The 15,423-nt window shown below is 36.6% G+C and overlaps 1 protein-coding gene across 1 annotated transcript in view; it reads left to right on the top strand.

Moving 5' to 3' along the window:
- The window catches only part of LOC149843700 (transcription initiation factor IIB-like), a 32,608-nt gene that overhangs the window by 3,269 nt on the left and 13,916 nt on the right, over positions 1-15,423 (top strand). Inside the window, exon 2 of the mRNA XM_090000027.1 lies at positions 2,408-2,432. Coding sequence (XP_089856153.1) covers positions 2,408-2,432 — 25 coding nt within the window. The remainder of the gene's footprint in view (positions 1-2,407; positions 2,433-15,423) is intronic.

Below are 15,423 nucleotides of genomic sequence, written 5' to 3'. Positions count from 1 at the left end.
ACTTCTCGCTTCCGCTTCCTGTATCGCTTCCCGCTCCCGCTTCCCCGACTGGCAACACTGGTTTATTCCTAGTTGATCTGTCCACTAGGAGAATCTCCAACTTCTGTATACCATCGAATTTGCCCCCTTGTCTACCATCTCAAAATATACACCTAAGAAAATTGAGGTTAACATAAGGACCCACCTTCTTTGTTGTTAAACCCAGATCTAGTTCGTCAAACCCATAGTCACCATATCGGTCTTAGAAATATCTCAGTGAAGCAATTTCTCTGGATACCATATGATTTTTGTAAGCCTTGTTGAAATTCTCGGAAAAATATCAGCATAAAAATAAAATAAAAAATATAATGCAAAAAGAAAAAACTTTTTCTTGTGTAAATTGGGGACTGTCTGATGTGGCTCTCAATATTATGTTACATATTTGCTATTGTTTTTTCTGTTTTTAATGTTTAAACAGTCTTTCTTTATCCACAGGCTACAAATTTCAATGTATTGGGCTGTTTGTCTCTATCAGAGCTTTGCTTTTTCCTGCTTATCTGAGTTTTAGGTATTTGTCCATGAGGAAAAGGAGCATTGGAATGGTCTTATCTCCTGAATATTCAGACAATACACTGGGAAAATTATGAACCTATGGAGTTTTTGCTCCTTTACTGAACAACCCGCAATTCAATTATTTCAACTACATAGAATATTATCTTGAATTGATTAAGACTATTCAATTTTTTTTTGAGAAGTAATAAGTGCTTTTGACATCTTTTCTGTAGCAAAAAGATCTTTTGTGGAAACACAAATAAAAAGGGATAATGTTTGGATAAGAACAAAATTTCGAACAAAAGATATCGACGGATTGATTTATTCATAAAAAGGGGTTTGATCATACCAGCACTAATGCACTAAATCACATCAGAACTCCAAAATTGAGTGTGCTTAGGCATGAGTAGTACCGAGATGTGTGATCTCATGCAAGTCCTCATGTTGCACCCTTTTATGTATTCCGAAGCCTGACACACCTTGTACACGAGGCTGTTGCAGCACTTGGTCACTTGTGCATGCAGCAGCGGCAGTTGGGGGCCAAAAATTTTAAAGGTTCCCAGGTCCTTTAGTAAAACCCCTCTCAGTTGTCTGCCTCAAAAAAAAAAACCATTGTTCTTTGGAAAATCTTTCTCACGTCTAGTACTGCATGGTTCCACTATGTAAGAATCTTGAATATTGGAGCTCACTGTATTTACGATAGATGATATGCTTACCCCAGTTTGGATTTATTCATAATTTCTGATGCGTTGATAGGGAAATTTTTGTGCATGGATGCATGATTGTAAAGTTATATTTGTACAACCAATATGGGCATAAGTTCATAAGTCTTTTTGTTTTTTTTTTGTGTTGGGGGTTGTCAATTGTAGAGATTGAACAATAGATTGCTTTTGTAACTTAGAATGTTTCTTATGGAGAAAATAAATGGCAATTAAGTTCTACGGGATTCATATGGTGCATCTAGCAAAAATTTTATGGCAAGGTTTTGTATTTTAAATTGCCGAAACTTTTGAAATATCATGATATGTTCCCTTTTAATCATTTTGTTGCTATGTCATAATAATGTCATGATATTTGAGAAAGATCAATAATGTCTATCACGAGGGCTAAGAATTTATCTCTTGCTAACCTATTCCATGGATAAGATGTGCTGATGGGCTTCACATACCTACAGAATCTGTTTTCTTCTTCTCACAGGATATGTTCTAAGGTCCCCTTTCTGAAACCCATTCATCCATCTACCGTATATTGATTTTAGTGGATCTTCATAAACTTTGAGGAGTTACACTATGCATTTGTTTCTATTGGTGATTTATGCAAATTTTCATTGTTGCTTAGTTATTTCATCAACTGATTTTGTAGAGGGTTTTTGAGAGTACCTTGCTTGGGCATCATCACTGCCATCTCTTTCTTTTAGAGAGCACATTGACGTCTTTATGTGGTCGAATGACGCTTTGCACATAGATGGGAACTCTGGAGAACCGTGGTGTGTATGGTTGAGAAATTGGGAGTATTACATAGTAGTTTTCTGAGTCTTCTGTATGTCTTTGTGGGGCTTCTTTCTTCTCTCTTTTATTTAGTATTATGTTCTTTTGTATTGGCTGCCTATTTTATTCACTGTTCTTTTGGTTGACATGTTTAACGCTGACTATTAAGATGTTTCCTTTTCTAAAAATCATGGTTCATAAGTTCAATTTTGAGCATGCTGTTGATGTCACTGTAATGTTTCTCAAATGAGGTTCTGGCATGTTTTATTATTCTCCCTTCATCATGTGCAAAGTACATTTTAATAATGCATTCTTATTTTGTAGTTTTCTTAAAGCAGCCATTTTTACCGTTGTTAATCTGATCAAAGTTTTTTTTCTTGACCATTCAGGCTTGGGCTGGTCGCAACGATCAAGGTATTGCATTACTTTATGCATTTTTTTTGCATCATTAAAATTTGTGATTTTCTTCATTAAGATAAAATAAACAAGGGATGGAAACCTATGTCACATGGGTGCGGGGATTCGGCACTTCCAAAAAACCCGAGTGCGGGGGTGCTGCAGGGGCAAAAATGTAATATATATATATATATAAGGGGGGTCCGGGGGTTCCCCCCGGCGCAGGTCCTGCTGCGCGGTCAGCGGGTTATAAGGGGGCAGCCCCCCCCCCCCCCCCCCAAGATTTTTTTTTTAAATTCTGCAGCCCATTTCATACGGATTTTTTTTTTTAAATTCAAAAAAATGGACCAAAATGACCCTGGGTGCGGTCAACGCACCCAGGGTCGGGTTGACCGCACCCGGTGACGCACCCGCACCCGCGTCGACGCGGGTGCAGCACCCTGCTAGCCGAATCCTTGTGACATAGATGGAAACTGATCATACGTGTATGCATCCCATTTTTTTTTCTTTTTTAAATTGTGTACAGATGATCCTTAGCTCATTGCTTCTTGTAGTCATGGGTTGATCCTTAACGTGTATATGAATAGTTTTAATCTTTATAATTTTTCTTCTTGTCATGTCTGCTTCCTATCTGTCCCTTTTATCTTGTTTGTGAGAGCAGACTTTGTGTGACTTATACCCTTGAGTAACATTGTTTGGCAAGAGTGATGGAGGTTATATGTCTGAACAAGCACATCATGAAGTTTCATAGGCAAATTATGAAGAAGACACATCTATGTATACATGCTACATGCATGCACACATGCACTTCCATTAAGATATAAAGTCATATATATAAGGAACATTAAGCCATAATAGTTTAAATGTGATGAAACTGAAGTGGAATCTGTGACATGAGCTTCTTGCCATGCTTCTACATGTGCTTTTTGAACCTATGTTCTTGTTACCTTACAATGTCGTCATCATCAACCATGATTTGAAGATTTTGTAAAGATTTAAGGAGACTTCAATCACGAACCAAAAGTCCACCAATTTTCAACTTGAGTAGATAACAAAAGTGTTCTCTAAGGAACACACTTTCAACACCCACAAAGGGAACCACAAAGTGTTCTAAATGAACACACTCACAAACCCCACAAAGGGAACCACAAAGTGTTCTAAATGAACACACTCACAAACCCCACAAAGGGTATATACAAATGACAATATAAAAAATATATATTTTATTCAATGGAGAGATTGTGCAAAAGCATACAAGATAAGGGAGACCAGGCCCATTCCCAACGGCTAGATTTCTAGCTGTTGGGAGAACCCAACGACTAGAAATCTAGCTGTTGGGAGCTGGTAAGGCTTAGTCAAACTTAGTTTGACTAAGTCCAAATCTGTCTCAAAATAAACTAAATATAAAAATAAAATATATACATATCTATAGTACATAATTGTATATGTACAATTTTAACACTCTCCCTCAAATTTATGGTAGAATAACCAAAAGTTTGCCTTTAAAGAAAGTGAAATCTAGGAGCAAAGAGAGGTTTGGTGAAGAAGTCTTCCAATTGGTACTCTGAGGCAGATTAATGATCCCTTGAAGGTATTCCTCTTGCACATAGTGGCAATCCATTTCGATGTGCTTTGTTCTTTCGTGAAAAGTGTTGTTGATGGCAATGTAAATAGCGCTCTTGTTGTCTCAGCAGATCTTTTTGTCACAACACATCTGACGCTCCTAGTATATTAACTCTCATATCAGCCAACAGTCTTCTCAGCCAAACCACCTCCATTGTGGTTGTGGCCATAGCCCGTTTATCAACTTCAGTTGAAGAAAGATAGACCTTCTGTTGCTTTTTGCACCTTTATGAGATTAACGATTTATTTAAAAAAACTCAAAAAACCGTGGTTGAGTGTGTTATTGGGATTTCCTCCCCAATCTGCATCGGTATATGCAAGCATGGTTAGTGCAGACGTAGATGATATAAAAAGGCCTCTAAAAATAAAAATTTTAAGATATCTAATAATACACAAAATAGCTCCAATGTGAACAGATGTGGGAGCATGCTGAAACTGACTAGCTGTGTGTACAACATGTGCTATATCAGGTCTCATAATAGATAAGTAAGAAAGAGCTCTAATAAGTTGCTGATAAAGGGTTGGATCATCCAAAGGCTCCCCATCATCGATCTTCATCTTGACATTTGTCATTGTTGGAGTGTCAACCTTCTTGTCATCCGTGATTCCAGACCTGAGAATAATTTCAGAAGTAAATTTATATTGAGATAATAAGTATCCTTTATGAGAATAAGCAACTTTTATGCCCAAAAAATATCATAAAAAACCCAAGTCAGTCATTTCGAAATTAGTTTTAAGAATCCTTTTAATATTTTGAACTCCTTGTTTGTCATCTCCAATGATTATCATATCATCTACATAGAGCAACAAAATAACAATACCTGCATTAGAATCCTTAACAAAGAAAGCAGTGTCAGTCAAGCAAGATCTAAAACTAATATCAAACATAACTTTGCTTAATCTATCATACCAGACCTTGGGTGCTTCTTTTAACCCATATAATGCCTTTTGTAGGCGAAGAGTCTTTTCTTGAGGAAGACTCGTACCGGGAGGTGTTTCTATCTATATACACTTATTCTATAAGATTTTCATTTAAAGAGGCGTTTTTAACATCCATTTGGTATATAGAAAATTTTTTAATTGAAGCTACTACAATAAGAGTTCTAACCGTGGTTGCGGGCTACCGGTGCAAAGGTTTCTTTGTAATCAATGTCATGTTCTTGCAAATATTCCTTTGCAATTAGCCTAGCTTTATATCGCTCAAGGGTTCCATCACTCTTAGTTTTTATTTTATATACCCATTTACAATCTATGGGTTTCTTTCCTGGTGGGAGATTTTGAATAGACCAAGTTTGAGTATTTTCTAAAACTTTAAGTTCTACCCTCATAGCTTTAACCCATTCAGGGTGTTCATTGGCTTGAGCATAAGATGAGGGTTCTACATATGAGTGAATTAGGTCTACATGCTTGGTATTTTGAAGAAAAGGAATCATAAGATACAAATTTTGATGGGGGTTTTAATACTCTAGATGATTTCCTAATTTACAGTTCATCTTTATTAAGGTTAGAAAACTTTTCAAGTGCACTTGGAGAGTTTTGATTTTCCCGCCTAGAATATTGAATACAAGTTTGATCATTGTGAGATAATTCATCAAGTGATTCAAAGTCACTAGATTCAATAACATTCTTCAAATCATGCTCGTAATCACAATTGTCAATATCTTGTTTTGAAACAAGATCAAACAAAAAAGTGTACTCGGTTACTTCCTTTGGTTGATCCTTATCAAAGAAATTTTCTTTTTTCAAGAAGATTACATTTCGAAAGATGTATAATTTTTCATTTTTAGAATCATAACACCTATATCCTTTTTTGTTATTAGCATAGCCAAAAAAGGCACAAGGAATAACTTTAGGAGAAAATTTGTCATTCTTATTGGTGAAAATAAAACATTTGCAGTAATTTTGAATAATCAGGGGTGAGTTTAAAGAGTTTTTCAACTGGTGAAATATTGTGTAAAAAATATGACATTCTGTTTATAAGATAAACAACAGTCACAACAACTTCTGCCCAAAAAATCTTAGGCACATAACTAGCACTAAGTCCTTCACGTTTCAATAAGGTGCGTATGTTTTCTCTCAACTAAGCAATTTTGTTGTGATGTGTGTGGACAAGATCTTTGATGTGTGATGCCATGTGAGTGGAGGTAATTTTTAATTTCATTTGACAAAAATTCTCCTCTTAAATCAATATGAAATATGAAAATATCATTTTTAAATATATTTTTGACCATCTTATGAAAACTTTGAAAATAAGAAAATACTTCAGATTTATACGTAAGAAAGTAAATCCAAGTATATCTAGTAAAGTCATCCACAAAAATAACATAATATACATATCCACCTTTAGACACAACTGGTGTTGGACCCCAAACATCCAAATGAACCAATTGAAATGGTCTAGATGAAACAAAAGTTCTATCTTTAAATGACAATCTTTTCATTTTTCTAAGAACACAGTCTTCACTAAGTGAAATCATTAATATTACAAAAAAAATTCAAACTTGAAAAATATTGGATTTTTGATACACTAGGATGTCTTAATCTTCTATGCCATAATTTTAAATCCATTTTTTGGACATTACATCAAAAAGCATATTTCGGTATCTCTAAAAAATCCATATAGTAGAGACTTCCCTCTCTATGGCCTTGTCCAATCAGCTTCCCTGACTGGCGATCCTGCACCAAACATTCATTTGAAAAGAAGGAGATATTATAATCATAATCGGATATTTGAGACACGGATAAAAGATTTAAATTTAATTTAGGAATGTATCTAATTTTTGGAATGAGAAATATTTTGGAGTTTGAAAGATCCTTTTCAAAACTTCATATTCTTTTGATTTCAAGAGGCGTACCATCGACCGTAAAAACTTTTGAGACACTTGAGTTGCTATAACATTTGGATAAAATATCATTGTTTAGGGTCATGTGAAAAGATGCACTAGAATCAAGAGGCCAAGGGATCTTACCTGGGTCCAAATAAGATGATACCACAGCTTCAACTGAGGAAGATGATCCTTTAAGAAGAGGTTGAAGGGGCTTCAACTAATTGAGTTAGGGACATACTTCCAATAAATGATTTTTGATGAGTGATAATGTCCTTGCCCTTTGACTCTTGAGAGTCAACTAAAGCAACCTTCTTTTCAAATATCCTTTTTACTTTAGGACATTGGGGCTTAGTGTAACCCGGTTCATGAGAATAATAATAAATGATTTTCTTTCTCTCATAGTCACTTCTTTATTTTCTATAATAAAGTGGCTTATATATATATAAGCATAGTTTCTCGGTCTAGAAACGGCTAAGATCGAGTCATCTTCACTTTTTCTTACATGTTTTTTCAATTTATTTTCTTTCATACTCAACTCTTCTATAGTATCTTCAATAGAGGAAACTTTTTCTCTCTGAAAAAAAAATAGACTTTGTAGATTCAAATTCCAGTCTTAGACCTTTAATGAATCGGTAAAAGTGCTCTGCATCTATTTTTCTTTGGCGGAGTTCAATATCTTCGAGACAATGCTACTTCAGCTCTAGAAGAGCTAATTCTTCCCAAAGTTCGGATAGGTCATTATAGTATTCTCTAATAGTTTTATCCCCTTGGACAATAGTCCGAACCATGGTTGCCAGTTGAGGAAGCGGGAGCGGGAAGCGATACGGGAAGCGGGAGCGGGAAGCGAGGCACTTTCAAAATTTTAGGAAGCGTGGGACCACTTAGGACCGATTCGGGAAGTGTCTCGGAAGCGACCTAGGAAGCGTCTCGGAAGCGACCTAGGAAGCATCTCGGAAGCGAGGGGGAAGCGAAAAAAATAAAAATAAAAAATAAAAAATAAAAAATACAAAAAATTAAAAAAAACAAGGGAAGCGAGGGGGAAGCGTGATGGGAAGCGCACTTCCCATTAAAGGGAAGCGCGTCCCCCATTAAAGGGAAACACGTCCCCCATTAAAGGGAAGTGCGCTTCCCAAAAAAGGGGGACGCTTCCCCCCACGCTTCGGAAGCGCGACGTTTCGCGCTTCCGAAGCGCGCTTCGGGGAAGCGCGCTTCCCCTTTTAGCTAGGCGCTTCCGGTAACCCTGGTCCGAACTTTATCTTGCACATTGCATATATATGAATATCTTTAAAAGAATACATTCTCTTAAGATAATTCCAAGCCTTGTTAGCATGCTCAAATTTAGCAAGACTTAGAACACTTTTTAACATCCACATTGATAATAAGCCAAGACATGATCTTGGCATGTTCCATCCTTCATTCCTTCAACTTTTTCTCATAAGTGGTTATAGCCTTAACTTTCTTATTTTCGGTTAGAGGTACCTCTTTCTCATCCTCTACCTTAGTGGGAATGTAATGCCCCAAAATTTTAACCTAAATTTTTAGGATTTTTTTTTTCATGATAGCGGAAACAATTCACTTTATTGGGTTAAGCATTCAGGCACATTACAAGAGTAATCGAAACAATAACATTCATTTTATTTTAAATAAATGATGAAATCAGAGTTTCTAACACGAATAACAATAATTAGAAAGTTATTATTCGTCGACTCGGGAACACAATAAACCAAGCATCTCGATCAGCACCCCATCCCGCATCCGCTCATTGTACCCTACTCTTCATCTGAAAAACAATAAGATAATTGGAATTAGACTACAACTAGTCTAAGTAGGAAAATACTATGAATTTGACAAATATGCTAAGTAACAAGTATGCAAGAGATTTGTTTAATTACAGACAATAAGGCATGACACTAAGCATAGCATGAAAATCTGAACATGACTAAACTACTGCGCCTTGCCAATTTAAGTTTCTAACTAGTATATATGAATACCAATATGATCAAATCAACAACCATAGGAATAAAGAATTTATTTCTTGCTAAGTTAACTAATGACAGGTGAAAACACAAAGTAAATAACATGAACTGAAGTACTATAACGACAAATTCTAAGAATCTAACTAACATACGTGAACAATAGCATGCTCAAATCAAACTCACAGATATATTGAATTTATTTTATGCTAATTTAAATAATTACATGCTAAAAGTAACTCTTAATGTGCTCAAGTGCAAACCTGCCAACTCCCTGCTCAAATGATGTACACAAGATGTTTTTAGTTAGTGTTTTTCTTTAATTATGTATTGGTGTTTTATTAACCCGAACGTTCTAACTAAAACTGTAATCCTAAGGGAGCAGTCAAGTAACCGAAAGAACCTCCCAAAGGCTCAAACAAACATGATGCATCCCTATCTTCTGCAGAAGAACGTGGAGCTACCGTCTAGGACAAATTTGGTAGTCTGGGTCCCCTAACTCCGAGAACTGAGGAAGAAACGAGTCATTGCTGCTCGAAGCAATAAACACATGTCTCCGGAGTTGTGTACCACCTACCCTCTCCAAGGTAAGCCCGAATCTGATTGGGTTGCTCTCTTATTAATTTGTATTTTCCGATGTGTCAGGGTTTTCTTTGATTTGAACCCAGTACTCAAAGACACTGGAGTTCTCCAAAATTTTGAATCATACCACATTAGGAGTAGATCTCCAATCATTCATACCTTAAATAGGTATGTTAACCAACCTTTATCCATTTAATTGTGCAGACCCACTCAAAGTGCTTCGGTACCTTTAAACCGTCAAGCACGAGTGCCCCAGTACCTTTAAACCAGTCAGGCAAAAAAATATTTAGAGTTATGAGTTCTTGTGTCATATATATATATATAAAGCTTTATGTGTATTTGCAGTACTCCGAAAACTTTTGGTTTGCAACACCCTGGTTCGTCCACCCATGCGCCTTCAATACTCATTACTACACATTTTCTCTAATCACATATAAGAACATAACCCGTACTTACATGACACCACCATGGTTCACCTGAACCGCAAGCTCGAATAAGAGCTTATTTTACTAAAATCATAAGTAACTTAAACTCAACAAATGTTGTCATTGAACTTGACACAAATAAATTTCTGTCAATGAAACTAATACAGAAAAATCAAAACTAACACAACTTAACACTGAGATCAATTATCTTGCTAATTCATATATGCCTACGGGAACAAGTCTCACCTATTAAATCTGAAACAAAGGTAATACAGAAATTTAGTTTCAGAATACACGAATCAAAAGCAACTACCTTTACCAGGACTCTGCTAAACCGTTTCCATTGATAAATAAACCCAGACTATTTCAAAACAGATTTGAACTCCGCCTGTGTAGTTATACACTGCCGGTCCCAAGCCCGGATAAAGGAGGAGGGTTGCGGTAGGCCTGTGACAGCCAGCATAAAAACTTTGTCATATCCTATGAAAATGAACCAATATGAGAATTTCGTTGGGGCGTTCCCTACTGAGCGACGCGCTGTACTCTCTAGGCCCGGAGGCAGTGATAAATGTGCAAGGGTTGCTAGGTCGTCGCCCAGAAGCGACGCGTCACACCGGCGCCCGGGTGTGGTGTCAAATAGGCAAGGGTTCCCTCACTTTGTTGGACGGGTGGGGGTAAAGAAGTTAGTCCAAGACCATAAAATTAGGTTAGCCACTTGGAACATAGGGTCTTTAACTGGTAAGTTGGTAGAGTTAGTAGATGTTATGTGTAGGAGAAAGATTGATATTTTATGTCTTCAAGAGACCAAATGGGTAGGTGAGAAAGCTAAAGTGATAGAACCTTGGGGATATAAGATTTGGTATACAGGAATAAATAGGAATAGGAATGGAGTAGGGATTGCTATGAGTCGTCAGTTTATAGATAATGTAGTTGAGGTCCGTAGGAAGGGTGATAGAATTTTACTTATTAAATTAGTATTAGGTACGGATATTATTAATATTATTAGTGTTTATGCACCTCAAGTAGGTTTAGATGATTCCATTAAGCATCAATTTTGGGAAGATTTAGATGGAGTAGTACAAGAGACATCTTATGGAGAAAAGCTTTTCATCGGCGGTGACCTTAATGGACATGTAGGCATTAGTAGGGATGGATTTGAGAATATCCATGGAGGCTATGGTATAGGAGAAAGAAATGAAAGTGGAGAAAGGATTTTAGATTTTTGTTTGTCCTATGATATGATCTTAGCAAACACTTGGTTTAGGAAGAGGGAGTCTCACCTAGTAACATTTAAAAGTGGGGTTAATACGAGTCAGATAGATTTTTTCCTACTTAGAAAGAGAGATAGGGGTTGTTGCATCGATTGTAAGGTTATACCAGGAGAAAGTGTAGCTACACAACATAGAGTCTTAATTTTAGATCTTAGAATTAGACAATGCCGCAAAAGGGATAGACATAGGATAGATCCTAGAATTAAGTGGTGGGCACTGAAAGGAGCTAAACAAGGAATGTTTGTAGCGCAGGTAGTTAAGGAAGTTGATTGGTGTCTCGAGGAGGATTCAGAATCAATGTGGAATAAGATAGCGGGTGGTATGAGAAAAGTAGCTAAGGAGGTATTGGGTGAGTCTAAAGGCGGTGCACCACTAGGTAAGGATACATCATGGTGGAACGAGGATGTCAAATTAGCTATTAAGGTTAAAAGAGAGTGTTATAGAAATCTAAGTAAGAGTCGTGATAATGAGAATTTGGAGAAGTATATGATAGCAAAGAAGGAAGCTAAAAAAGTTGTTCGAAACGCGAGGGCTAAGGTATATAAGGAGGTTTATGACAAGTTGGATACCAAAGAAGGCGAGAAGGATATTTATAGGCTTGCAAAGATGAGAGATAGGAAATCGAAGGATTTGGGTATGGTTAGATGTATCAAAGATGAAACGCAAAGGGTTTTAGTCAAAGATGAGGAGATTAAGGAGAGATGGAAAGATTATTTTGATAAGCTATTTAATGATAGTCATGCTCAAGATCTTGGAGACTTCTCCATTCCTTTTCATGAGATAAATCGTGACTTCATGCGCAAGATTCAAAAGAAAGAAATTGCAGAGGCTTTGAAGAAAATGAAATCAAGAAGGGCAGTTGGCCCAGATGGTATACCTATCGAGGCTTGGAAATGCTTGGGAGAGAAAGGTTTAGAATGGTTGACAAATCTTTTTAACTTGATTTGGCGAACAAATAAGATGCCTAATGAGTGGAGGAAGAGTACTTTGGTGCCTTTATATAAGAATAAGGGTGATATACAAGATTGCACAAACTATCGTGGTATAAAACTCATGAGTCATACTATGAAACTTTGGGAGAGGGTGATTGAGTCTAGGTTGAGGAAGGTTGTCATGATATCGGAGAATCAATTTGGTTTTATGCCTGGAAGATCAACTATGGAAGCTATACATCTTCTTAGACAACTTATTGAAAGATATAGAGAGAGGAACAAAGATTTGCATATGGTTTTTATTGATTTAGAGAAGGCATACGATAGAGTACCTAGGGACGTTCTCTGGTGGACAATGATGAAGAAAGGTGTTTCTCTCAAGTACATTAGTATAATTAAAGATATGTATGAAGGAGTAGTAACCAATGTCCGCACTTGTGGAGGGGTGACAACCAATTTTCCGATAACGGTTGGGTTACATCAAGGATCTGCTTTAAGCCCTTTCCTATTTGCGATAGTGATGGATGAGCTTACGAGATCAATTCAAGAAAATGTACCGTGGTGTATGTTGTTTGCTGATGATATTGTTTTGATTGATGAGTCTAGAGCTGGGGTTAATGCTAAGTTAGAATTATGGAGACAGACATTGGAAGCTAGAGGTTTTAAGTTGAGTAAGAGTAAGACTGAATATATGGAATGTCGGTTTAGTAAGCAACGAAGTAGTGATGGGAGTGTAGTGAAGCTTGGTGAGCAAGATATACCGGTGAATGATTATTTCAAATATTTGGGATCCATCATTCAAAAGTATGGAGAAATTGATGGAGATGTAAATCATAGGATAAAGGTTGGGTGGATGAAATGGAAAAGTGCTACTGGAGTGCTGTGCGATCGTAGAATGCCATTGCGGTTGAAGGGAAAGTTTTATAGGACGACTATTAGACCCGCTTTACTATATGGTACGGAATGTTGGGCTGCCAAGAGACATCATATTCAAAAAATGAGTGTAGCTGAGATGCGGATGCTTAGATGGATGTGTGGAAATACAATAAAAGATAAGATTCGGAACGAAGAGATACGTAAGAAGGTAGGTGTTGCACCCATTGAAAATAAGATGCGAGAGAATCGTTTACGGTGGTTTGGACATATTCGGCGAAGGCCTAATGATGCTCCAGTTAGAAGGTTGGAGAAATGGGAAAATATATTAGTTAAAAGAGGTCGGGGTAGGCCTAGGAAGACTTGGATGGAGATGATAGGAAAGGATATGAATGCTTTGAACCTCACCGAGGACATGGCGTTGGATAGAAATGATTGGAGGAAAAGGATTCATGTGGAAGACCCAAAATGAATTTCTTTTTTGGTTCATATCGCTGACCCCAATTGTTTTGGGATGAAGGCGTAGTTGTTGTTGTTGTTGTTGTTGTAGGCAGTTGTAACACACACCTATAAGTGCCAAAAAATTTAACGCACAAATACCTATGTATACAGCAGTTTTAACGCACCTATGTGTGCAAAACATCTCCTCTAATACCCTGTTTGAACCATATTATGCAAAAGTTTTTAACACAGCCACATATGTCTGCAAATGTGTTAACACACACATACTTGTGTGCAGACATTTTAACACCCTTGTATAGGTGCATAATCTTTTTCCTTAATAAGGAAGGCCTTGTTTAAACAACACTCACTTATGTATGCAAGGATGTTAATACACACATACAGATGGGTATGCAGAATTTTTAACACTCACGTATATGTGCAAAAGTATTAAACCACATACATGTGGGTGTGCAGAAATTTTAGCACATATATATATATATATGTGTGTGTGTGTGTGTGTGTGTGTGTGTACAGAACCCTTTTCTATTAATAGCATTTAACAGACTTTATTAACAGAATAACGAGAGGTGAGCGATACAGAGTTAAATATATATACAACAGTATGGATAGATTTAAATGGTATATCAAACAACAATTTACAATTCAGGCCCAAGTTCAATAATAACCTTATGTTGTCATAAAAATTTTCATTTGTTGTTGCTTACAAAAATAGTATTATATAGGATGAAATTAAACTAAGGACAACAGTTTAAAGTTCACGCTAAGCTGTGTAATACCATGACTAGACGACATAGTCTAACAGAAACATTGTTTACAGATTAGTGAACACCTTTCCTAATGGAACTCCAGATTTGAATAACAGCCATACTCCTATGCAGAATCAGATATTTTCTTCATGGAACATCTTACTGAATATTTTCAAGACAAAACACGCATTCTAGAAATATCTTTATTGAACATATAACTGAATGTTTCTGAAACCAAAACAAGTAGATCCAATAAATGAAATGCTGATAAAATATAAATGTTACTAGGCCTGAAGGACAGAAATCAACATAGAAAAACAATTTTGGAAAAAGAATAATGCTACTACCAAGATTTTAGAACTCCAGCCAATTATTAATTTAATGAGAATCCGTTTTTACATGGGTATGTAGCCATTTGTAGGTCTAATGGTTTAAAAAAAAAACAAATATATATTCATAATTTGGTAAGTCTAACTCATGCTATAATCCGAAAGAGTAATCGCTGCTAATCTTTAACTGAATTTATCAGACTCTAGAAATTAGGTTGTAATATCTATTTTAAGATTTCAAGTCCAGAATTCATCAAATACCAATTGCAGTTCCATGACAGGATGTATCTCCTATTGCTAATAGAAATAGAAGATCAGAATTATCAGAACATGGTTTCTTCCAGTGCATCTAGAGTTCAATTTAATGATTGACAAGTAGATTAACGCTTAATCTGATCAAAGATTTTCAGGTTTCACTTAATGGAAACATGTTGTCCCTCCCAAAATAAGAAGAAATCAAGCACCCAACTAATCCCAAATTGGCTGGGTGTTGTTCAATAGTTGAACAGCCAACCAGAAACATCACAGTAGGCCTGTTAGCATTATAAAAAAGGCTTGATGTATTCTTGTTTCACGCATAACCAGTCATACCAGAAAACTCCCTGGTATTGACCGGTCATCGTACAACCTTGTAACAATGCACAACACAAAATCATAGAGACCCTACTATCAGAAATCCAAAATCCAAAATCCCCAAATCGAAGATTTGGGATTTTCGGCAAACCTAAATCCCAATTTTTTGATTTGGGATTCACGGCAAATCCAATACATACTGATAAATTAATACCATATGCGAAAAGCACAGTAAAAACCTACTTTGTTTGATGATTTCCCCTCTTGTTCTGCCGTGATTCTGGGTGCAGCCGAACTCCTGCTCACCGACGGGTGCGAGAACGGAAGGGAACGAGAGGAGAGTCGTTGTCGGGTGGTGCTGCTGGAAAAAAGGGGAAGCGAAGGTGGCA

Source organism: Nuphar pumila, chromosome 3, assembly GCF_984573655.1.
Source record: "Nuphar pumila chromosome 3, dmNupPumi1.hap1.1, whole genome shotgun sequence".
Taxonomy (NCBI): Eukaryota; Viridiplantae; Streptophyta; class Magnoliopsida; order Nymphaeales; family Nymphaeaceae; genus Nuphar; species Nuphar pumila.
Note: the sequence above shows the minus strand (reverse complement) of the source record. Positions and strands in the feature narration are given on the sequence as shown.